This window comes from Hippocampus guttulatus, chromosome 10, assembly GCF_054856545.1.
Source record: "Hippocampus guttulatus isolate MCC_2025c chromosome 10, RoL_Hgut_1.0, whole genome shotgun sequence".
Lineage (NCBI taxonomy): Eukaryota > Metazoa > Chordata > Actinopteri > Syngnathiformes > Syngnathidae > Hippocampus > Hippocampus guttulatus.
In genome coordinates, this window is record NC_141270.1 from 8,395,390 (window position 1) to 8,422,500 (window position 27,111).

Consider the following 27,111-nt stretch of genomic DNA (forward strand, 5'->3'; position numbering starts at 1 on the left):
AATTTCATGCGAGTAGGTCATGTGGCGCACATGCATGGCATGATTTTTTTTTCCCACACAGCTTGTGAAACATTTGCCACTTACAAGAAGGGATGGGTGCTCACATATGCCCTGATTTCCACTTGATTTGCTTTTTGTAGCGCTCCTTGAGTGACCTACCATGCTTTATTTGCCATCTGAATGGTAATGGACTCCGATCATGCAGGGCGAATGACATTTTTGTTTGCGCGGTGTAAGAGGGCTCCATAGTTACAATTTATGTTTTGGGATCGTAGTAGTGCATGAAACTGACCTGACTGGAAATAAATATGGATGGGAACCTCTTACATACAACAAAAGCTTACAATGCGATTCGACAAATATGCTATCTGTCATGTCCATTACACGCCAATCTCATCAACAAGAATCGAAAACATGACACCGATGCTGATCTCTTACTTACGAGATGCCGTATTTTGCGTCATTTATTGTCCTTATATACTGGAAGTCACAACCTACATATCAGGTTGATGCGTGGTAAACGGATATTTGACAATGACACATTGTTGACTTGAATTGCTTGTATACAATTCGTTTGGTCTTCGGAGTGACTACCCACCCACCGAGCAAGAAATTAAGCACCCTAGTGAATTTTTTTGAGGTGCCTTTTTTTCCGAAAAATGTGTCTTTAAATGAATCATTTTGACTTGATATAATCCCAACATTACACTGAGTTTTTCCCACCCATGACTGGGCAGCTCGGCTGGGTGAAGATCTGCCCATATGTTCAAATGATCGCCAGAAACAGCGCTTTTGGTGATATGTCTGCTTCATGCGCCACATACACAGATCCGCTACACTGACGAGTGAAATTTAGCAGCTTGGAAGCGATCAAGTTAAAATGTAGCGCACAAGTTTCTCGGGTTTGCCGTTTAAAGAAGTCCAATGTGAGATCAGTGTAGGGGCGCTATATCCTCCACTACAGACAGCATTATTTTAAATACTACACGAGCATGGTTCGGAACATAGAAGTGACATTACTTAACATCAGATTTTTGAGAAAAATAACGAATCAATTATTTCATCTTTAATTCTCTACATTTTTGTCAAATGCTGAGCCCAAGCAGTTGTTTTCCCTCAGTGCTTTATTTTTTTTTTGTGTGTGAAATACAAAGCGAAGCTGGTTGCCGCGTAATTCTGCAAGAATCTGAAGAAGTGACTGCGCAGTACTGGCAGTGCGGGGCTTTTGATCTTTGCTTGTTATTGGTCTGCAAATATGTTTTGACAGCTTCCTTTTCTTTGCTTTGGAACTATAAAAAAACCACACGGGCTGTTATGTATGCCTCTGCCTTGCTGCATTTAAATCACGTCAAATTAAAAACTAAGTCTAATCTCTTTCTTTGAAGATGATTGCCCAGGGCACTCAACCAATTTTACCATTTAAAAAATGTGTGTGCATTTCTTAAATCGTGGACAATTATGCAAATATTTGTGTGTGTTTTGGCACGAGGACTTAGGTTTGTTTGCTCACTGAGCTAACTGGCCCTGAACAACCAGGCAAGGTCTCCTATCTGGCTTTGTGTGGCGGCACTAGACTTTACCGCTTTTGTTTGATTTGCTTTTCCACCAGCTCTGTCCACACTGTGTGTGTGTGTGTGTGCGTGTGTTTGTGTGTTTGGAATTTACAGTCTTGGTAGATAGGGCACATGCTGTTATGCACAATTCTTCCACTGACATCCATCACATTCACACCTCTTTTCTGTTGCTTACGCATTGCTTAGTGTTTATTAACACACTCGACTCAGTCTATCATGCAAGCACACACTGAGACCCATGAAAAGCCCATCTTAATACCCAGACGCAATCCTTAGTGCGCACACACACACACACACACACATACGTACACACACACACACACACACACACAAATGCACTGCCCTCTCCAGCCATCGCCTGCAGTCGTCCGATACAGAGCTACTTGGCAGCCACTGAAGATCACCAGAAACGGCACCATTGCCTCTGTGGGGAGAGTTACAGCCCACAAAAACCACATGAGTGATTCAACAGCGTATAAATCCCCTTGGGCGCTTGGCTGCCACGGCCAAGCTTGAGAATGGATGGTCCAGGCGGGTTACACTGGGGGAAATCAGGTTCTCTCTATAGTATATATAGTAAAGTACAACCAAGGACATCATGACCCATTTTCACCTCCAAGTTGCTATTTTATCACAAAAAAGTCCAAATTAAAATCAGTGAGTTAAATGTCGGAAAAAAAATGAAATATGGAGAATGGTCGGTGAACATTTGCAACCTTGAATGAACCCTGACGGGAATGCAACATTCACTGCTGTTATGTTTCGGGAAAGCTCCGGACAAAAACAAAAAAGGTTTATCAACAAAAATAGGTCGCAAGACCGACAAAGTTCAACAAAGAACGTCGGTACAACACCGGGAAAACGAGACAACCAAAAATGCTTGCAAAAAAGGCCAGGATAAAAACAAACGGAAATTGCTTGTCAATAAACAGACAAGAAGAAACCGAAATGCGTATAGTATCAAAACCGTGACTACAACTACCTACAAAAACTACCTCGAAAGATAAGTGCAGAAAACCTGGCGGGCACAAAAACGAAGAGCAAGAACTTTGAACGGCAAGACGAATTTAACACTTGATGACAGTCATGAGCAAGGCGAATTATCCAACAGAGCCGTGACAACATGGGAGTCCTTAAATCGTCGGCTGATTACATTTGCAGCATGTGTGCAAGCTGGAGGGATGGCCCTCCTCTGCCACCTTCTGGAGAAAGATTAGAACCGGATCATGACGGCTACCTTTGCCAACTCTTGCAAACGTTCCCTCCTTGGTAGGATACAGCTTTGAGCATATCAGAAAACAAAACAAAAAAAACAAGGTTTGCAACCTAATAGCACCATTGCCTGAGTAATTTTCAGATATTTTCGGAAAACAAGAAGCCGCAATTCAAGATATGCAGATTACCTGGCTGACAGAAAATCTACACACACAAGCCCGAAAAAAAAATAAAACAAAAGCGCAAACTTTAGCAAGCATGTTGCCATTTTTTATTTGAATTGTTATGGTGAGTTAAAAATTACTTGTGCAACTATGCTTTCAGGCTCACGATGCGTTATTACAGGATTAGGTTTTCTAAGACATATTAAATTAATATAAATTATTTATGATTAATACTTGTTCCTTTTGGGTGTAAATAAAGGTCAAATATTTCATAATGCTAATACAACATCAACAATTAGAGACGATCGCTCTAAGAAACACCTTCCACCAGGTCGAGCCCTGTTCCTTCCTGCTGCGCGGTATATAAAGTGCAGATCTAGCGTCAATCAATGCCCTGTCATCCAAATCTTAGACTGAAATGATGAGATTTGACAGATTACGATTTGAACAGGTAAAATAGTAATTCCCATGTTAAAGTGAAATGTCAAATATGCATTCGAGATGAGGACCGGTGTGATGTCTGCTTCCGTCCCTGTATATGCATAACAGATTTCACTCAAATTGGAATCCATTAGATTGATAAAAGATTGCTTGTCGACACAAACGCAACCGCCTCCTTGGTGAAGGCAATTTTAAAGTTACAGTGAGTGACAACATACCGGATTGTCCGGCCTCAGTCTCTTCGAAGGTGGCCCTCCATCTTCTGGGTGAAGCATATAAAACAGACGCACTTTGTTGGCATGTTTCTTGCTCTAAAAGAGATACACAAAAAAAAAGTCTCAGTTCATTTGTATCTCACAATTTTCACCCCAAATTGTCGTGAGCCCCTATACCTTGAATTGGAATCGGCATAGTAATCAATTATTGAATCATCCATTGAACGTTGAATGAAATGTTTTCAGTCATATTTCAGGCTGGCTGCGACTGCGGTTCACCTATGAAACATTTGGATTGTCCGTGGTCTGCAAAATGAATATCTCTTACCTTGTATCTTTCATGCGCCTTTTAATGAGTCTGAACTATTCCAAGCAGAAACGCAGCAGCACCTGAGGCTATATTCAAAATGACAGTGAGCTGTCCTTGAAACTGCTCACTGTCATTTTAATGCGGGACAATGAAAACAGGCGGAGAAGCTTTCGGGCGAACAAAATAAGATGGTGGCATGTGTTTGTGTGCAAGATTGATACGGCTGTCGCGCGCTCTTTGTTGGCTTCTATGACAGCAAGTCGTGACCCCTGATAACCTCAACCATATGCTCGATGTCCCTGTGTAAAGCTGCTATCTTGCCATCTCAATCAGCAGTGGAAATATAGATGAGAAATTTAGATGATAGAATATCAAACGATTCATATTGTGATACCGTCCATTGTATCATTGTATGTCATGATTTCGTTTCACTACAACATCATACTGTTTGATGTCAATGACACCTTGATATTGTTTGTGGCTTTTTTTTGTTTTGTTTTGTTTTCTTTGTTAATCAGACAAGTTGGGGGCTTTTCTTGCTCCTGTATTTTAAAAAAAAAACGCTTTTAGTGGCACAATTGCTGTATCTTGATACTATCGGTATTGTTTTATAGGTTGTGACAATTTATCATGTTTTAAGAGAAATGTACAGTTGAGATTTTGCTTTTAATGCGATTCTGTTCAGTATTTTCCGTAGTATAAGGCGCTTCGAGGAATAAGGTGCACCTTCAATGAATGGTCTATTTTAGAACTGTTTTCATATATAAGGAGCATAGAATAGAAGCAACAATAAGGGCTGCGGTTGCGCTATGCATCCACTAGATTGAGCTATGCTAAAGGAAATACAATACAATACAAAACAGCTTTATTTATATCAGCTTTCAGCTTTCAAACTTTATTTAAACAGCTTTCAAACCGCTGCAGGAGTAACAAAGCGCTTTATAAAACATTTAAAACACCACATTCAAGAAATCAAAATATTGATCCATATATTAGGTGCGTTGGATTATAATATATACTTTTATAATATACTGTCGGCCTTTGAGAAAATGGAATGCTTTTAGGTGCGCTCTATAGTGCGGAATATACGGTACTTTGCAAAGAGTATGATTAGTCGTGTCGTAATGTCACAATAAGGTATCGATACGCAAATATCAATATGATCAAAGTGCACTCTCATACTGCAGGGTGTTTTTAGAGTAAAACAAATGTGTACAGTTTGAAATTTGAACATTGGTGAAGAAAAATCACAATAATATTCGATTATGACACACTGTCTGCAATTCTCATTCAGCGTTGGACAACCTATTCAATATTGACAGTGTAGTGTATGTATACATCATCAGATATATAGTCATGGGGAAAAAAAAGAATCATGAGATTCTTGTTTTCCGTAGTTTCTTTATTTTAAGGCCTCATGCAACTTCATGTGTATCATGAGATTAATAGACAAAATACCATTAAAGTATCAGGTCAATAAACCTTTTCCTTAAGAGTAGTAGTATCATTAAAATTCTTCAGTTGTGTCAATATTTTTCCCAATACATCCATTATTGCATAATTGCTGCATTCCCACCTTAAGGAGAGACTCATTAAATCAATACACAATCTTATTTTAATGTGTAAAGCAATGTTGAAAACGAAAGGAGAATTCCAATAGAGGCAATGATTTAGGATTTTGGGATAAGGCAGGGCGACGTATTAAAGCAAGGGAATGAACGACTTTGACGAGGCTTTGTAATTGCTGCACCGCTGCATCGATTGTATCCCCTGAAACCCATTCTTGGAATGGTAAACCCCCACCTTCCCAAACATCTTTCATGCCCCTCCACCCCTTACTTGTCAGACGACTCTAATGCATTTTGTTAGAACGGAAGTGTGCTGTGGCGGGTCTCCAAGCAGCCTTGTGTTTGTCCATAAATTGTCATGTAGTTGATGGCTGCGGCATGGCGGCTAAAAGCGAGACATTGTAGCGCCATGGTTACACTGCGCTGACCCTCAGAGCTCCGACCGCCACCGTTAATGGACTTGGCCCTCTCTCCCGTTGGTCAAAATCTAGTTAGCCTAACCGTGGAAAGGCCACACAGATGGCAGGGTAAAAATATCTTCCCTCTGTGTTACTGGACAGCAACGGAGGGAAGTTAGAGCATGATTTGATTTCGAAAATAAACAGAAGCAACATACTCAATTTGAGGAAAAAGCAACATTAAGATTGGAATGGTTTGGGATCACTCTCATAAATTATATTTCGCCTCACTCCAGGATATTTGCAGTACATGCTCAGAATAAAAAAAAAATTTGACAAAAATGGCTGATCACTTAAGTTTGCTCGATGAGTATAATTTATAAGATGTCCCGAATATAATGCACACTCCCCAAATCAACCTTAAAAAGCATTTTTTTCCTCTCGGTACTTGTGTATAATATGTCATTTTGAATCAAGGTTCAAAACTATGCTGCTCCCCACTTTACCCATTGCTATGATTAAGGTCTTTCAAAGAGCATTTTTAAATGTTTTCCAAAATCTTATTACATTGGACACTCAATTTCAGTAAGCTACTTCTTGTCTTTACTTTGCTATACGACTTCTAACATTTTTGTTTGCAACCAACTGTAAATGTGGCACTTTTAATTATGTGAAGCACTTTGAGTTACCTTTTTTTATGTTGTGTACCGGTAATTTTAAATCCTCCAAAAAACTCAAAGAAAAGGGTGCACCTAGTGGCCATAAAAGTAATTACACTTGATAAACCCGACCCTTTGGAGTAACATGTGGAGTAGGTTTTTGAAAACCAGTAGTACTTCTTTAGACAACACGTTCCTATGCACTCTCTCCTAATAAAGATCATCTTAGGAGCTCTACTCCAGTAAGGTACAGGATTTAATGTAGACGGTCAAACGTGAAGGTCACATCTGTCCAATTTCCATGACCGCAGTAGCTCACGGACGCCTGGAGGGAATTTAATTACATCCGGCACAAATGTTGACCTTCCTCAAGGAGAAACGGTTCCGAACTTGGAGATACCTGCTCACTGTAACCTTAGAAATATCCACTGTACCGTGTTCTAGCATTTGATACCAAGATGGTGGAAGCATTTATTTTGCGGAGAGTAACCCAGAAGTTGTGTAACCACATTCAGAGCCAGTCATATTTGAATTTACTTGAACTAATTACACACTGTCAGTTGACCTTTACGAGAAATATTTTCATCCATTGCGAACACCGTTGCCGACCTTGATCATCAAACACAAACTTGACGTCTTCGAGAAACTTTTGTACTTTGGCTGACAGATTGCAATGAGTTCATGTGCACATTTCAAGTGTGTGTGTGTGTGCGTGTGTGTGTGAGTGTGGTAGTGTGTGTATGTGTGCATGTGTTTTCTCTTCTAATTAGTGTAGTTGGTAGACACTCGCGCATGCTAACGCACATTGTTGCCGTCCTTGCTTGCTCTCTCCAGATAAATGCTTGTCCTGATTAGTTTACTTGTTAATCCCAATTGTGCTTTGTAATCAAGAAAGACCCCCACATGCATGAATGTAGTGTGCGTGCGTGCATGTGAGTGTGAGTGCGAGTACGTGCAGGCGCGCCTGCGCATATGCACTTAGTAAATATAGGACAGGGCTGATTATTTAATGGCTATTCATTAAATTACTCTTTGGGAGTATGCTGAGAGGTAGAGCACATTAAAACAAATAGTGTCTATGTGCGGGCACGTGTGCTTGTTTGTGTGCAATCCCCAACTATTAGCATGCTGCATTAAGTCTATGGATAATGGATGAGCACTTTGTCTGGACAAATAAACCCAGTACGAAGACCACAGCACAGCAAAATGCCTGCCAAAGCAACTTTTTTGAGGGAGGGTTGTGCGTGTAATTCCTTTGTGTTCACTCATCTTGCAAATCAGGCGCGCAACAGCACACACAAAAAAAAAAGTGAGCGATAAAAAAATATATATGTACGGAGACAGGCTTACCTCATAGTGTGCCGTGCGCTGGGACTCAGAGATGAGCTGGGCATTGCAGATGTTGCAATAACTTTCTGTGAACAAGCTTCCGTCCACCATGCCTGCAGACTTCATCTTCATGGGAGACTGCATGCAAACACACCAATCGCAAATGGAATCGTGAGGAATGTCAGCATGTGTTTAAGATACAAAAGCATGCACATCGATTCGGTGATAGTTTAGGTTCAGAATGACAGATCTACCGTCGCACTTTGTCCTCCTGTGGATTCAAGTGAACAATGGCCTCAAGTGTCGCTGCATTTTATTGAACAAGGAACTTCTAAATCATCTTACCGGCATTGCGTGGATCATAAATTTATCGGCTACATTATAAATGAAGTTGGCGTAAAGATAAATTGTGTCATGTTTGTATTTACGAGGACAGTAATGGCTTGCTGATTGTCATCTTTCCAATTGAAAAAGGAACTCACAGTAAGTAAATCGTAATTCCTCACACAGTGGATGGGGGAGGTTCATTACTCAACGGCAGATCAGAGGGTGCGTCACTTCAAGGGAGTCCTTTATTTAATATATACAATATATAATACTGCATTTAGGTTGAGTGAATTTGGAAGTTAAAAAAGAAGATTCTAGAGAAATTCAGGCACCATGTTCTGTCGCACACAAAAAATTGTGAAGAGGTCTCCACACATGAAATCATCTGAGAGACTGTTTACGTATTTCAGTTGGTGTTGCTGTTTTGGTTTGCAAGTCATTTAGATTGCAGTCTATTTTACTAGCTTCTATAGCCGAGGATCGGACCGCCAAGGTCTCCACCTTTGGCTGCCGCCGAGCTCACATTGCACCCGACCCCTTTGGCCCCTCCCAAGGTGGTGAGCCCATGGGCAGAGGGACCCACGTTGCCTTTTCGGCATGGGTATAGACCCGGCCACCAGGCGCTCGCCAGCGAGCCCCACCTCCAGGCCTGGCTCCAGAGAGGGGCCCCGGTGGCATGCGTCCGGGCAAGGGAAACTCAGATGAGGTGGCTCGGGCATCTGATTAGCCTCCTGGACGCCTCCCTGGTGAGGTGTTCCGGGCATGTCCCACTGGCAGGAGGCCCCGAGGACGACCCAGGACACTCTGGAGAGACTATGTCTCCCAGGTGGCCTGGGAACGCCTCGGGATCCCCTGGTAAGAGCTGGAACAAGTGGCTGGGGAGAGGGAAGCCTGGGCTCCCGTGCTAAAGCTGTTGCCCCCGTCACCCGACCCCGGATAAGCGGCAGAAAATGGATGGATGGACGGACCTATTTTACTTTGTATATGTGCTATTTACCAAGGCAGAATAGCGAAGGAACAAGACACGTTAATTAGGAAATATTTTTAAATGAACTCTGCAACTTAAAATAAATGACTTATGTACCATAACCTACTAAACTAACTTGATCATGCATTGCAATTTACAGAATATAGGACCAATTTGAGTGTGGTGTCAAGCAAGATGTCCTGCTTAGAACCTAGACAGTTAATCTACAGAGACCTCAGAAGGCCAACATTCAGTCATTGTGAATTCTTCACAACCTGAAATCGTCTCATTGCGTTGCTAGTGAGTGCCACGGTCGAAAAATGTTTTAATAATGTACTCAGAGCGCCCTTGTCGAGTTTTCTATTCTCTTCATTATGTGTGCCCTGCATTGCGGTGCTCTGACAAGGTTAGGCAGCGTAACGAGCCTTTCGGGAACGATGCAGGAACAGTAACTGCTAAAGTGGATTAGGTTTTTGCCCCAAAGATTGAGATGCAAGATGTTTGCAGGGGCCAAAATAGCCCAGAAAAAAACATAGATGCTTACGAGGTCACCTAAGCAGAGTGTGAAATAACACTTCCATTACCGTGAAAAGATTGAGAATCTCAGTGGCCGTGATGGTAATCCACAAAATGGTGAGTCGTGACAGAAGTAAAAGTCCTCTCTCATGTCGAGTGTGTAATCGCTTCCCACCAATGCACGACATCATCACCTCAGTGCACGCACCTAAATGCGTATGTGGAGGCTTTTAATGATGCCTCTGTGTCCTCCCCATGTGTTTAGTGCACCGTGGACGTTTCAATTAATTGCACAGACGCTGTCGGGACACTTCCATTATCTTGCTCAACTCACAAGACCTTCAAACGCCGACGTCGGATACGCAGGTGCTTTCCATCTTGAGCTGGGTGCAGAACATAAAATCAATTATTTTTAAAAAAATTCTCGAGTCAATATAATCCTCATCAGTGAAAGCCGATCCTTGCCGTCGTGCTGCACTCGCGTTCATTGATTCATCTCAAAACCTTGTTTCGAGTCATCCATTTGTCTCACAGATAGCCAGTCAGACTTCGAAAGTGCTTTGTTATACGAATACATATTGGAAACCGATTTTTTTGAGATCCTGTACATGTCCTATCATCACTAAGCGGTGCTGTGACTTATGGAGTAAATAAACAAATGAAACTCATCAGGGCAGAACGTTCATCCTACCCAACACACTTCTCAACAACTGACTTGAGATCAGCCACACGTCCAATTGTTAAACCTTTGCCCAATTAAAAGATGGAGTGACAGCTGGGGGAATAACCTTATCTGCTTAATATCTCCACAATTTGCGGATGTCACAAGTGGGACGTGAATGGCAGCCTAATTAATAGAGGCGATCTGTTGGTGGGATTTGCGCAAATGCATGACCAACAAAGCGTGAAGATGGAGAGACAGATAGCGGAGGAATTAATGAAAGTGGGAAAGAGATGGCGGGGAAGGCAGGGGGGTGGTTGAGAGAGGAGATGTTCATATTGTAGTGGGCTGCTCGTGGTAGCTTCATGGTTGGAATTTAAAGGCACTCAATTCCCAGAGGAACATCAATTTTTTTTTTTTTTTTTTTTTTTTTGGTGACATTATTGTCAATTTTGTAAGCGGCGTGAACCAAAAATTGTCCGTGTTTTCTCCTTCGCATAAGCGGGGTGTTTAGTCAGATCAAGTCAAGAGTAAAGCTTCAATCTCATCTTTTGGAATCATTTGCATTTAACGAGGGCTGCACAGACCTCGGACTGAGCAAACCCATTTTCTCAGTCGGGCCCTGATGCAGCGTTCAACTTGACGTTTTTGAAAATGACTTTTCATACTTTTGCTGTCTTTCTTTGAAGTACGAGTAGCTGAGGCTTAGTTGGAAATGGGTGTCAACTCTGGGGAAAATAAAAATAGATGTGAACTTCTCTGAAGTCGAACACCCTTTGATTGCACACTTCTTGAATTGGTATTTAATCTAAAAAAAAAAATTCTGAGAGTTAAAGACCCCAACAAATCTCATGAGACTTCAGCTCTGTCCATGGTTACGTTGCCGGGAGCTCTCAGAGTTATTCTCTCTCTCCGTTCTTGTTCGCTTCTTCAAAATAATCCTTTTCCTTTTGTTTTAGGGTCAGGTTTCACTGGACATAAATAATATACAAGCAACATTATTTGATATGCAAGACAAAAAAATGTCTCCCATAGTTGAGTAAATGAACCAGGCCCCAAGTCGAGTACGGTATTTACGTTGGAAGTTGAAACTGAGAATGCATGAGTTTAATTAAGGACAAGAGATGGACATGATAAACCATCGCTAAAAAATAAAAAAAAAAACAGCCCTAAACTCTAATTAGACACAGCACTGAGAAAAAATAAAATAAAAAGCGGATTAGCATGCTAGCCAGATCGAGGCGCCTGAAGACAGTCAACCTTAAGCGGCTTCTCTTTTTAAGACCACATCAAGTATTTAACATGAATGTGAACTCTGAGCCTCCCGACTGAAATCACAGTGCCTCTGGCCCATTATTCATTAAAAAGCTGTCACTGCACTCGAAGGTGGCTTTTATATCTTTCTAATAACCGCTCAGGTATTTTTTTCCACCATCCTGAGCTTGGAATATCCATTTTGATTTCTAACATTCCTTGTACCCTGATAGCTCTGTTCAAAGTGACTACCTCGTGTTCAGCGAGATATCTAAATTTTTAACGCGAGAGGAGGCAGGATTAGCATAAATACTGCATAGTCCAAGTTCAGTCAGAATGTCGGTCAAAGTCTTTTAGAGAACAATGAGCGTGAAGCTGACAAGTAGGGGTGGAGAACATTTCCTATTAGGGGACGTTTAAGTTTTTAGCCCTTTCAGGGACAGAGGTTACTACAGTGGACAGCTCATCATGTTATCATATTACAGGGTGCATGAAAGCATTAATGGTCCTCAAGGGGCCATACTAATCCTTACCCTAAACCCTACCAATCCCAACCTTAACCATGAACCTAAACCGTTCACCTCATACTTCAGAACCAAAACTGTTACACTAAACGCTCACAGTAACAATCTGTCTCAACCAAACACCTAGCAGTACCTACCCATTACCCTAAAATCTAAATCCCAACCCTAATCCTCATCCGTGGTCTTTTTGTAGGTCTTGCCCTGGGGTTTTATTTCTTTCCAGAATTTCATGGCAGGACGGCTCTGCAGAAGGTACACAGCAGGTGATTGCAGTACTTTCTGCCAAGTCCAGCAAAGAAAAAGATGCTGTGAACTTCACTGCAACACCTTGTCGTCTTTCTTTCATTATTTTCTGGAGTGGCTATTTTGTTTGATCTAAAGCAGTGTTTCAAACATATGACCCGCGGGACGGAACCGGTCCCCAAGGAGGTTCCATCAGGCCCGCAGGATAATTTAAAAGTGAAAAAATACATAAAATACACGGACTGAATATTTTTAATAAGATGCAATTCATGGATCATCCGCTAGGGTGAACACTGTTTTGATCAAAGTACAAGACAACAAATTATGCAGCCGTAATCTGAAGTTTGACCTTAGCCTGTGAGCCAATGGCCTGTTTAATGACTCACGAGACCAACAAGCCCGATAACGTGAAAGCTCATACATTGCAAAAGCACTCTGCAGTCCCACTTTGAAGGCTGACATCACAAGCTGCTCAGTTTCTTGCTACCCCTCGAAATGCGTGTGCACCGAGATGAACACGCCTCCCTTTTGCTTGGAAGCAATCAAAGGTTCCAGGCTGCGTGTGGTAATAAAAAAAAAGAAAGTCTTCAAAGGAATCCAAAAACTAATTCATCGCATTTGCACTGCAGCGAGTCCCTTTGTGCTAAATACGGCAAACTAATGCAAATACAGCCGGGTGTAAACAGAAAAACGAGGCTACAATGTTGAAGCCAAAATAGCTGACGCCGATACAATATTAGCATTCCTGTGCATTTTCCAACCCTCTTTTGATGAAGAAAATGCCTTAACCAAGAGGTATTTTGAGATTGTTTTCGTTGTTGTTGTTTTTAAGGCAGTCAAGGTTATCTCAACTCACACTGAGCTTGTGAGTAAAAATTGAGAGGTAGCGTGAAGACACAATCGAGCTGTCAAGATGTCAGCATATAGTCACCCACTTGTGTGTTGTGACCTGCATTTCTGGTTCAGGCTTGGTCTAATTCATTTTTCTTCAATGAACTATCAACATTACAAAGTAATTTGGGGTGAACAGGCTACATACGTTTCACAAACGAAATGAAAAGAAAGAATTGGAAAGTAGAAAACTGTTTTTCGAAACATTTTCGTAGGTGCGCCGTGCGGCACTGCAGACGGCGCACGGAATAGCGTGATGTCATTTCGCCGCTTGGGGCCGTGCCGACCTCGCGAACGAGCATCAACCAAACTTTAGTCCAGCGTTTCTGCAGGTTTACAGAAACGAATGCTTCATAAAGCCACCCTCAACTTTTGGGATTTGTCATTTACTATATGGACCTTGAAGAGTGGCAATGTGTGCTCAATTGCACGGTATTTTTAAAATGTGTGATATTTCATACCTGCCACACATATGAATGATTTGAGTTCTACTTGTTCCAGTCGGGTCACAAGATGATCGATCATATTTACATTGTTTGTCAATAGATCACTTGACTGTCATCAATTCTGGCAGCAATACAGAGACATGTATCATAGTCATTTATTCACCACCACTTTACCTCTCTGAGCTCCTCCGCCCCTACACACCTGCCACAGGTCTGCGGACCGGACATTATTAGATGTACCAAGAACTAAGCGGAGGGTCCGAGGGGATCGAGCTTTTTCCGTTGCTGGTCCCTCTCTTTGGAATGACCTCCCACTGAACATTCGGCAAGCCCCCTCGCTACCCATCTTTAAAACTCATCTCAAAACTCATTTGTATTCTTTGGCTTTTGACTCAGCATGACTCAGACTTGATTTTAGTTTGACTGTTTTCGTGCTTTGTACTGTCTTTGTTATTAATGTATTGTTTTATTGTTGTGTATATGATATTTGCTCCATGTACAGCACTTTGTATACAGCGGTGGTTGTTTTAAAGTGCTCTATAAATACAGTGGAGTTAAGTTGAGTTGAGAATTTCCTACACTGATGGTGTGTTGAGAATTTTATTTCGTCAAGTGGCTGCACGAAGCAAAAAGTAGAATATAGTCTGCTTCAAAAAAATGTATCTGGACCCAGATGATTTTATTGTGTGCAACCACCTGACAACCTAAAATTCAGTAAATTCGGCACACCATTTCTTCAGTGTAAAATCGGCACATTTCCTGGGAAATGGCAGATAACTGCCCTAGTGTGAAAACCTTTACTGGTCACTGTCGTTACAAGCTGCATGCAGTGGTTGCACGTTCAGTCTGCCCGCATGTGCACCTCCTCCCTCCGCTTGCCCTTCCCGCGGTGCCGGCATGGCCTCGAGTGCAGTGATTATTCATGAGGGACAGTGCAGGCTCGACTTATCTACTCTCGAGAAAGAAGAGCCACTGGATTGTGCGTTTTACTACTACGGCGGTGGATTACAGTGATTCTCGAATTGAAGCACTCTTCCCACCGACTGATAGCTTCTCAAATTATTCATCATATGTGCGATGCGGATGCGTGTCTGCTATTTGCATTTAAAGAGTTTGTTCGTCTTCTCAATCTGGAAAGCGAAAAAAACCCCAAAAAACGTTCTATTCTTGCCGAGCTGCGGAGGAATTAATTTTAAACAGCCCTTCGTTTCCTTGAACGTGAATCCATCAATGAGCAACGAAGATTACGGAGAATCATCTCCTCGCAATCAGTGCGGGCAAAAGGGATTTCTCCAACAACCACTTGGTCCGGTGATGTAAAACTCCAAGATTCTCTATGTGAGGTAATATAGAGCTCTCGTGACCCATCAGCGATGCAATCAAATAAATGCCTTCATTCTGGGGTTCATCTTTTGGATTATCCGCAGCTTTACTACCGCACGCCTGCTTGAGCTAAGACGACCCACAACCACAATACAATCGCACCTGAGAAATAAAGAAACAATAAACAATACCATTTGAACAATGGTTGTATGCATGTTCGTCAGGGGGCACTGCACTGAAATAATCCAATGAAAACGGTCATTACAGAGAACCGGCCTCACTTCCTTGTCAGCTGCCGACTAAATTTCCGCATTAACAACCCCAATAAAATGCATTCCTGAAAAAGAAAACTTTTACTGTGGTTGAAACAAATGTACCAAGTTGATTGTGACTTGACTAATTTCATGTCTGAACTACCCAAACAAAATAGACAATGTGACAAATGCAATGTTTCTGTATTTATCGCGTGACACTCTGAGTTAAAGAGTGATGTGAAGATACTTTTTTGACGCCCCATGTCCTGAAATTGAGTGACGACCAATGCAGGATACACCGCGCCTAGCGCTCAAAATCAGCCTGGATAGACTCCAGTTCACCGTGACCCTATTGAGGAAGAGTACTGCCGAAAGCTGTTTGATTTATTGATTCTGAAAGAAATGCCAGATTCTTTCTAGGGAACTATATTACTCACAATGCGCCTTATAATTGTAAGGTTTCATTATCCGATTAAATTGCAATGGCTGAACCGATTATTTTCAGTTTAAAGGCAACTAGAAACTCTTAGGGGGGGCATAACACTCACTTGCAGTTTTTGGCTATTCACGTGTGGCAGGGCTCAACCTCTTTCAACTATACCGTATACTGTCTCATTCAGTTAGATGTGTAAGGAAATCCAAAATGACAGCTATGAGAAGCTGAGCTTCATCCACGCTTTGGGTACATATGAAAATCGATCCCCCAAAAAATAAATTGCAGTCTTGATCAACCGGTACATACTACTTAACGATCCAAATCCTAATGGCTTCTCTTATTGATTCTTATAGGGTGAGTAAATCATACAAATGGATTGGTTTGCGTTACTGTTTATATACAGCACATCCGGTATGCACTCATGAGCTGTCATGTATCCTAAGGAGGGGAAACAGATAAGCAGGACACTTGTTAAAAGTATGTCAAGAGACCAAAATGCTTCATTTTAGTTTTGGAGTACTGTACCTTCAATATACCAGAGTGCCTTATAAAATGAACAGAGCAGTCAAAGGAGAGCTTTTCACTCTTTTTGGAATTTTCCCAATGTATGCTACTTTGGCTACTATTATTTCGGACTACTTTTTACATTCAAATTGATCCGAAACAAACTCAGACATACAGTGTATTAACTCAGCATTGTTCATATGCTGTATGTCCAATGGCACAGAGAGGTAAACATTCTGAAAATATTACAAATAATTAATTGCAGTGGCGTTTTAAGCGGTTGTATTCACAGTCCTTTTGATCAGTTTCCCCAAATCATCTTCTGAGCTGAGAATAAACCTTGCTAGATGAGTCATTCGTCCCGAAGAGTCCAAAAGAACATCATCTTCCCATTTGTAAAAGCTTGTACAGAGAATCCCAGCTGGTTGAATTCGCTTGGAGAAAATGTCTTTTCATCACCTCCATTTGTACATTCTCACCTCACAATCCTTGACAAAAAAAAAACTTCCTGCTGGTGAGGTGTTGAGGTTCCTCTCTCAGGGGGTCGTGAGTGGTAGAAATGGCAGATTGTCTGCTTGGGGCCACAATATGGACTCATTAATGGGTGAATCAGAACTATTCTCATGGGGGTGAGGGGTGGGGGGCGGGGGGGCTTTTCCAGCTAAACCGAGCCCATCTCTGCCTCCCAGTGTGTTTAGTAACAGACTCTTAGGCACGCTGACTTAGTGGGGGGTCTGTTATGTTGCTGCAACATATGGGGGTGGATATACTGGATGGCAACCAAACTGCTGGTATCTCCATATTCTATTAACGGCTGATTGCTCCCTTTTTATAGTGTTGGGTGGAACTTTCCAACAAACTCTTTCGGAGCTGTGGGGCACAACTTATAAAGCATTTGCCATTTTTTGCACCCATATTCAGTATCACATCCGCATGGGATGTGAGAATCCAGAGGCGCAAACAGCACGAAAGTGATTTAAAAAAAAAAAAAAAAGAGCAATAAAAGCCTTTTGGTTTTCAAAAGGCTGTAGAACAGAAATGCAAGCTGTAAAGTTGTTTGACATTCCGAACAATCTCTGTGAAACACCACCACGTATTTATTTTGATAGGCAGCGAGGCAAGTCATAATTCAACATTCATATATAATCCCCAAAACCTACACAAGAGTCACTTGTGAGCAATCTTTTCAAAGTTACTGGAAAAAAAAAGTTTCCTTTGAGGCCTCAGTCAAATCAAAAAACACCGGATTGGTTAAAAATGAATAAATGTTGGAAACATTTCAAGTCAGGCAAATTACATTTTGTAATACTTTTCTCTCGCGATCCCTCAAGCCTCAATAATTGCATCACCCAATTAGGAAACAGAAACAAGCTCTTTGTGAGGTGACACAAAGGGCTGCAGCGCTGCAAAGCGGACTCAGTATAATTTCACAGCCTCCCACTTCCTTCAAGTGTGGTGTTTCAGCTTGAAAGTAGCGCCAGATAAGTGGATATAAATAGAATATAACCATACGACTGACAGATCATGAAACGCTACGTTCCAGAGACACACCCACATTTGTCCTTGTAGGATCAACTGTCAATGCACATGGGTGTAAATATATGTTAGTGTACCTGCAGGGCTTTTGAAAGTGTGAAAGTCTCACATTGGAAATATGTCCTGTTATGAAAACGCACATTGGCATGGTCTTATGGCCGTGCAGCAAGTGCAAACCTGAATAGATGAAACAAAAACGGCGTCGATCAGACAGTATGTAAATGTGAGGAAACACATTAATATCATAACAGTTACTTGCCTCGACCTGCACTGCAATATTCATAGACACAACCCCTTCCAGAAGCGTTTGTACAAATATTTAAAAAATATACAGTATATATCAAAATAACTTCCTGGTACTCCCTGTAGTTGAGTAAAAAAATTACATGGAGAAAATACAGTCAATGTTTTTGAAGGCATCCATTGGGTACTCTTCCTGGCAATCACACAAAGGAACTGAGGAGCTTGTCGAATATGTGCTCTTTTAAAGATAAAATGTAAAAACTGTTCAAGCCCTGATGCCTGGCAATTTCGGCCTGTAGTGGACCAGCCGTTCAGAAATCTGCTGAAATTCCCAATGGCCACCAGAGGGCTTAATCAAATGCAATGCAGTAAGTTTGAAAATCATCAGTCTATTCATCTCAGAAAGTCAATCGAAAGAGTAAAACTACAGTTTTGTATAGATTCACTGAATGTTTAGTATTTGAGTATTTTTAACTGAAACTACTGAAATAATTAGTCGTCATCCATATGATATAGCATAATAATAGGCATACTTGACGTGGAATTTGTTGTGTTCTTATTCCACATTCATACACCTATTCTGTACACACTTGATCGAAATTTCATACTCTGCCGTGTTCATGCAAATTCGGATCCGACACACTCGGCGAGCAATGTGCTATTGATATGTATGAGCTTCAAGAGCACGCTGAGACCAGAGCATCACACTGGCGCTGTGGGGTGTATTAAATAGGGCATGACCTTGCAGCACCTAGCATCTATAAATAGCCAAGTGTGTGTTTGATGTCTGCTCTTCGAGACACGCCATCGTTCGCCTCATAAATGAATCCAATACAAATCTCTGCATGTGGCTTCTCATCTTTTGCTGCTATAAATGATTTTGTCAATTAAGATGTTGAAAGATCTCGCCAGTTATGGGAAAGGGATTCCGAAGTACACACGTGGACAAAATTGTTGGCTTGGTTATGTCCTGAGGCTGTTTTGCGAAATCCTGCACAGACTGATTTGCTTCAATAATGGACATTCTTTTTTTTTTTTTTTTTTTTTTAATCAAGATGACCGAGGGCTGATGACCGTCATCTCACCGGTAAATGTACGTTGCAGCCGGCCGCAAGGTTCTACTTACAGAAGCCAAGCCCAGGGTGTGGAAAGAGTAGTCGATGTAAAGACAACAAAAAAACTATTGATCTTGTAGAAGGTTCTTCCACTCTTTGCTTTTTTCTATGCCAAAACGTTTAACATGGGTTGTTAATGAAACCTAGGAGAGTATTTATTGCATGTACATATGCACCTCGTTTTTTTTTTTCAAGTTGTAATGCATTATATGCTAATTTATATCCAGGTGTTTTGGGATCATAGTTTATGGCAAATTTGCAGTGTAAATTATTAATGTAGGCAATTATTTTATGTATATTTTAGGTGAGGGGGTCAGGATTTAAAAAAATAAATAATTTTTTTGCTATTGTTAAAAGTTACTGTACGAGCAATCCAAAAAAAAGGTTTTGTGACAAACACACATTTTTTCTACTTTCACCGAACGTTACCCGAGACTGACAAGCTCGGTGTTGGACCTTTGAGGTTCAGCTGTGAAACAGACGCTTGCGCTAAGGTAGAAACTTATCTTACTTCTTACTTCTCCTTCGACAAATGACATCTTGCACGTGTCTGACATTTTTTGTAGCGTTTCCCGCCATCTTCTGGGCGTCACTTCGTCGTGCTGCGAGCTGTGACCAAAATGTCAAAGTGTCATCCCTTCCGGCTGTGTCAGGGTTGTTCCGCCGTGACATTTTAAAGTAGCATGTCACTCACAGGGCTGGGGAAAATTGGATAATCTATTTTGATATTTTGATGCTTCATTCCCTAATGCAGCCACAATATCCCCCTCACTCTTCCTGGCCACCTGGCAGACAGCCAGTTTCCGAGCACGGTGATGCGGGTAAAGAAAATTGATTTCTAAAGAGCTCTGTCGAATCGGCCCCAGATATGAAATATGCAAGCATTCATTAGTACAACACTGCTATTAACATAACTTGACAAGCGCATCCAGATATACAGTATATTAAAGATGCGACTGGTTCCCGCTGAGCGATACATGAATGATATGCTAACATTTGAGTAAATGAATCATTACCAGTCACAACGCAATTTTGATTATATCTGCATTGTGTGAGAGAGGGACGCAGGTCCCTCGCAATATCTCCAGCGTGTACGCAACCGCGGCACGCAGCTCCGTACTACTTATTAGGCCGCTATTAATGAACATAGACCGAGAAAGGTCAAATGGGCCACATGCTGATGTGCATGCACGCAAACTCACACAAAAGCGCTGATCCAGATACACTCGTGCAAAGGCTGGCATGCACACAGTTAGCAGAAAGGTCACAGCATACGCTTCCTGTGTGTGTGTGTGTGCGTGTGTGTGTGTGTGTGTGTGTGTGTGTGTGCGTGTGTGCGTGCGTGTGTGTGTGTGTGTGTGTGTGTGTGAGAGAGAGAGCGAGAGAAAGATATTTGAAGATGATGTGCTGCCTGTTGCTATGGAGCGATATGAGTCGCAAAGATTCAAAAACACACACCCCTATACCACACATCACATTCTAAAGTACACAATCAATTAATGCCAGGACTAAAACATAAAATGTAACTTTTTTTTTTTTTTACGGTTTCAGAACCTCATTCATGGCTTTCATATTGATTGTGCTCACTTTAGCGTATGTATCATGAGTAGTACACTGACAAAAATAGTGTGTGGGTGTGTTATTTTATTTCGTCAGATGTTTGCACACAATAACATGATCAGGACCCAGACACATTTTTTTTAAAGTAGACTATACTTCTACTGGGCAGCCCGGTGCTCCAGTGTTTAGCGCGTCGACCTCACAGTGCAGAGGTTGTGGGTTCGATCCCGGCTCCGGCCTCCCTGTGTAGAGTTCTCCCCCGGGCCTGCGTGGGTTTTCTCCGGGTACTCCGGTTTCCTCCCACATTCCAAAAACATGCATGGCAGGCTAATGGAACACTCTAAATTGTCCCTATGTGTGAGTGTCAGTGCGGATGGTTGTTCGTCTCTGTGTGCCCTGCGATTGGCTGGCAACTGGTTCAGGGTGTCCTCCGCCTACTGCCCGAAGACGGCTGGGATAGGCTCCAGCACTAATATACATGGTGACCATTAGAAAAGGGGGCTATTGTTGGAGGAAAAATGAAAATGAACCATCAATTGTACACAATAGACAGAATTCTTAACTCTCAATACATGGGCAAGCGCATTATATTTCCATCCTGAACGCTCAGACTGTTTGTCTTTTTGCGTGTGGATTTGAATGTTTCATTTCAATTTACAAAAGGGACGCTAGCACTTTTCAAGAGCACGACGTCACCGCTCATCCCTTCAGGGTTGAGTAAATTATGCCAGTTGGTTAATCAGATTCTCCCCCACTTGCACTTCACCACCTCGTGAGAGATAGACAGTGGCGCAGTGAAATGGGCTACTTCAGAGTTCTTCTGCATCATGCACGTGCTAATCAACTGATTTTATTTATTTGATACAGGGATTCTTTTTAAATGTTCCCGTACAACTTGTCTTATCGCGTATTGCTATCATGTTATTGCTAAATTGCAAAAATACAACACAGACTGACTTCAAGATGGTTCATCTACTCTGTAGCAGGACACGGACAAAAAGAACAAGGAAGTTCAACTTCATAATGTCACAAATGTGACCAATTCCTCCTCACGAGTTCTAATGATGAATACGTTTGCTTTACATATTCATGTTGTCATTTACAACAAGTTACGCATTGACTGTCCATTGCAAGCTATAATGCGGCGTCCTATTTTGTCCAAAGTTGTTGTTGTTTTTTTCTTGACGGTGTCACTATGCATTATACGTAATATATTTTGAATTGAAAACAAAATAACTCACATGGAGATACGACTCAGGCAGGCCGGATGGTGCAAAACTACTGTAGGTACACGTAACATTGTGGAGCGATCACATGTCAGCCTTCCCAAACTATAAGTGGCCTTTAATTAAGAACATACGGTAAGACTCAACCCAGAGAGACTCGTTACATGCTTCAGGTGTTGCTCTTTGCTGAGAAACGGAGTTCAAACGGGTTCAGCAGATGATCGTGAACGTAGCATCTGGCAACTGTGACTGCAGTTCCTATCTGTGTTCATTTTTAACACCAAATTTGTATTTATTTTCTAATTTCATTTTTTAAAACTCTATCCTGTTCGGCCGCTTGATATTGCATAATATTGGATCTGGATGCCTTATCATACCGAAACAGTTTTGCTCTGCAACCGGAGAGTTGACTCTTCTGCCTCTGTTTCAGTTTGTCTTGGCATGTACGTTCATTGGAAATGCAGTTTCGAGAGGGGGCAGACAGAGAAAAGGGAACAGAGCCAAACGGAGCAAACCAGCAACAGCATCACGACCATATTAGACAACTATTCATCTATAGTTAATGACGAACTTGCACTTTTCTATTCTATCACAGATACTGTGATGCCGCAACCTCGGTACGGTTCAGGTGTCATCGCTCACCAACACCAATAACTGACAAGGCGCGATCAATAAAGCAGGTGTACGAACAAGAGCATGACTCCTTGGCTACATTTTGAAAAATTTAACTCCTCCTTTAAGAGCAGAAGATCCTTTTCTGAGAATTGATCTGATGGCTGCTTGTGAAGACAGAAAACAACAAAATTGTTTAACCTCCCCATGGCAATTCATTGCAATGTGTCTGATGAATCATATTTAGGGATTGTGTGTGCGTGTTTGTGTGTGTACTAATATTTGTGCATGGGCAGCCCTTGTGACAGGCAGACAAGAGCGGTGAAAAGGCCATTAAAGTGCTATCACATTTCCACAGGCACGCAGTAGACCGGACGCTGGTCCCAAAGTGACGAGTTCTTGCCACGGCAGCAGTTTTAGTGAGACCGGAGCAGAAATAGCGAAACTACAAGTCCGAGTGTTCAAGTTAATGCATCTCTCTTTTGGTGGCAGGGACAAATGCAGTCAGCTTGGCCAATTATCCGCTTCATTATAATTAACCAATTAAATGACTCTTTAATACGTTAATTTACCGCAGCACGAACTTGAAATGGAGGCTTCAATCAACGAATCTGACAACTTCACTGCAGACGAGTGCGTTAGGGCTGACGAAGCAGCCCCATAATCAGAACAATCAATTGCTTCACAATAGGCTCAAGCAGCATGGTCAACCAATGAAGTCAACGTCATTCCAAACGCTCGTCTGCATGCAGTCGTGACAGAAAAGTGCAGTAATAAATGCGTGCTTCAGACTTATTTTATTATATTTTTTATGTTGAACACATTTAAATATAACAGCCCTGCAAGAAATCCATGGGAAGTGATTTCTTCATCGTGTACGTTCATGACCCCAAAAGTCCAAATATAATTGATGACAAAAAGATGCTTTCAGCTATATTGCACTCATCCCCCCTGCAAGAACTTCATGAAGAAATTCTTATTGAAATCAAAACCACATTAATTTCTTAGGGTTATATTTGCAGGAAGCCACCCAAAAGTCTCGAAATGTGCTTGGTTCTGCTCCTTCTTCCTTTACAAATATTCACATTGTCCATCAATACAGTATGCTTGCAAATATCCACACATTGTAAATGTGTCTTAAAATGATGATGCATTCAGACAAAAATACTGCTTGCAAGTCTTCCTTGAAAGCACCACTCACTTCAGGCCATCCTAAACCTTAATTTCCATCGTCACGCTAATCCTCTTTCATGTTTCATCTGTGCAAATGGTGTCTGAAATGTGCGTCACTTGTGACTTAAACTTTATGTTGCGCTCACAGACCCCTGCATAAGTTCCAGTAAAAAAAAAAATCTTGTTTAAGGCACCAATACTTTCGCCTTATCGTTTAAAATGTTACAATGAGCCAAAAAGTCATCTGTCGATCTTGCAAATACCAACATGAAACAACTGTCACAGAGATGTATAGAAATCAAATGTTGCGTGTTGATATGGACCAATTTCTTTGTTCAATCATTGTTTGTCATTATTATGAGAAATCATGACATGTTCAGTTCTTCATAAACTATATATGAATACGTTTTGCTTTTTGCTGACTTTATCCTACTTACATTGCGGATTATTTGCTCCCGGGCGGGTTTTTTGTTTGTTCATTTTTCCACTCTCGTAGCAAGAAGTGCTAGCCAGCGAGAGAGAATATCCAAAATTGGGGATAATTTCAAACTTAATAAAATAAGGTAAATTGCAATTGCTTTTAATTTAAACACCCTTATGTCTACGGTAAACTAAGCATTACTGGCCAATTTAAGATAGCCTACCAATGCTAGTAGGAAATAAATGTCATATCTTACAGGTGGTTCAGGTAAACGGGAAGACAGACTGGGGCTTCCAGGGCACTTTAAACGCTTTATTTACCAAAAGTTAACAAAACAGAGTCAACAAAAACACATTTTTAGCCGACTGGCCTCAACTTAGGCCGTGACTTGACGCATTAGCCAGTTAACAGCCAGTCAACTGTACATCCTCATTCACTCACGTGCACCTCACTCAACAGGCCAAGCCTGCCTTGTCAAGGCACACGCATTCAACATCACAGATATGACAGTGTTCAGAACAAAAGGCAGTAACGGATTCATCCATGGTTTAAAAATGACCAGTTAGCTCAAACTTTCAAATTTAAACTCAGTTTCTTTCCTCACCTGCCTGCCAGAAATATGCCTCAAACTTTCATTTGCACACATGGAACGCAGTGCTCCACCACGAACACCAAAATGCACCAAAATATTTCTTAATTCATTCACACTGCCAAAATAACCAAAGCTATTGATTCTTCCTTCAACTTTGTTACTCTCACACCATAGATTTTTTAATGCAACAACACTTTCTTTCATCCAATGCGTAAAATGATAGGAGTCAAAAAGTGAAGATTCTAGAGATACTCACAGTGTCACGTATGCATCATGATGTGCCTTAAACTTCATGTTGTACACATTTTCATACACATTTATACATTCGTGAAAGGAACGTACCAGCCTTTTTATGCGTATTTACCTGTCAATCGTGTCGAAGTCTCACTGTGATTGTGCAGCTATACTTTTGCATCAAACTTTGTGTCGCACACATTTAAACACAACACCGCACTCTAACATATAGATAACAGGTACAAACTTTAGCATCACGAATCAGCCACTCATGCAACTATTGACCAAGTTGATGTCTCACCTTGCAGAGGGGACTGCTCTCTTCAATTTCGACAACCATCCGCCAGCCGAGTGTCTTCACCGCTGCACCTGCACCGTACAGATCCGTCAACCCGGATTAAACCGCGCCAAAATGCACTTTTATTCTCCCCTTGGCAGTCCCCCCCGCTGCGTGGAGTACACGCGCAGGCTCGCGGAAAGTCCTCTCTTGTTGCGCGGTAGAGTGAAGCGTGTCCTCTAGCGGCTTCTCTCTGCCGTGTGCCTCCGAGGCAAGAAGCGCAGCGCCGTGGACATGATCCTCCGCTTGGACACGCGCACCATCAACTGTGGTGGGGAGAGACTGGAGCCCAGCACCGGAGAAATGGGGGGGGGGGGGGGGGGTGCGGGGGGGGGGCAAGGAAGAGTGGGAGGAGAGAGATGATGATGATGATGATGATGATGATGATGATGCGCAGCCTTCACTGGGATGAATGAAAAGACTGAGAGCATCCGACTAGCATGCACGATACGCGCCCGCGCTTGTGTCTGCGTTCACTTTGGATGCAGGAGGGAGATGCCACAGTGAGTGGGAGCACCAGGCGAACGAGTGGGTTAATACACCCACACTGATATTAGACGGATTATATAAAATGATCACAAAGCGTGGACTGCGTGACTCATAGTTGTCGTGAACACCCCCCCCCCCCCTCACCACCACCACCACCGCCTCCCCCCCATGTTAACCTTACACGCTCTGCCCACAGGTAAAAGTGTTGTCATGACAGAGTTACGGTCAAAATGACAAACCCCACAACTGAATATTTGCTAGAAATACTGCCTAATGTTTACATCGTTTATAACGTGGTAAAAGTGTAACTCATTCTTGGGGAAATGGGAGAAAATGACACCCCAAGTGTGTTACATACCATCTGTCCAGTTGACTCCCCACATCTTTGGCAGTGGAAATGGCGGCAAGGAATTTAATGTCCTTTTTTTTTGTGAGATGTCAGTTTTTAAGCCTTTATTGCATCATTTTGCGAACCTGTGACCTGCCACATATTGCACACACTTGGGTCCATTTGCAGAGACCATACTTCTTGAATGTATTACACCTCGCCTCGACTATTGTAACATGTTGCTCTTCGGTCGTCCGGTGTGGAGAATCAGAAGCCTGAAGTTAGTCACGCAGTAAGACTCCTGACGAGGAGTAGAAAGTTTGATTTGACCATATGACCATTATGGTCAACTTGCACTGGCTGCAAATCCATCTGAGATACGATTTTAATGTTTTTTTATTCAGACAATATTTCTTGGCTTAAGATCTTCCGATCTTGCCGTTGTGGCACAACCTAATGTTCCATACTGAGTCTTACAAAGCTCATAACCTGGTGTTCTGTTGGTGATTCTGAGTGCTAAGAATCAGTCATCAGGTTCGAGGGCATTCACATTTGGGCTCCACTACTATGGAATGCCTTACTCGCAGTAAGCAGAGTGGCTACCTCAGGAAGGGGTTTACTCGAACAACTGCGTGTTGCATCATCGCAAGCCTTTGGAGAAAGAATTAATCCGAGATCCCAATAAGAACAATTGCTTGTAAGCAAAGGTGATTGGTGCTGACCTTGCTTCCTCTGAACGTGATGTTTAACCGAGGAGGGCTCGGCCAAGTGGTGTACTGAGTCAAAGCAAAAAAAGAAAATGCTTTCACGTCAGTACATAAAAGTCTGACTTGAGCCTGATGTTTTCCCGAGAAAATCCGTAACATTGAAATGGGTTTTGTGTGCTGATTTTGGTTGGCAAAGCAACAGCAAAACATTCAACAGTATCACATTTTCCCCAAGGTGAAGCATACAATTGGGAGCATAATACAGTGGGACTGTTTCGCTTCTTCGGTCACCGGAAACTTTGTTTGGGAGGATGGGGCC

General features: G+C 41.9%; 1 protein-coding gene across 2 annotated transcripts in view; it reads right to left on the reverse strand.

The window, feature by feature from the left end:
* The window catches only part of LOC147199126 (zinc finger matrin-type protein 4), a 59,392-nt gene extending 33,652 nt beyond the window's left edge, over positions 1-25,740 (reverse strand). Inside the window, exons 1-3 of one of the 2 annotated variants that reach the window (XM_086122494.1) lie at positions 25,233-25,740; positions 7,895-8,011; positions 3,613-3,705 (exon numbers count right to left, since the gene is read on the reverse strand). In XM_086122494.1, coding sequence (XP_085978620.1) covers positions 3,613-3,705; positions 7,895-8,011; positions 25,233-25,271 — 249 coding nt within the window. In that variant the 5' untranslated portion in view covers positions 25,272-25,740. The remainder of the gene's footprint in view (positions 1-3,612; positions 3,706-7,894; positions 8,012-25,232) is intronic. The other variant, XM_086122493.1, reaches the window with a different exon arrangement.
* Between the last annotated feature and the right edge of the window lie 1,371 nt (positions 25,741-27,111).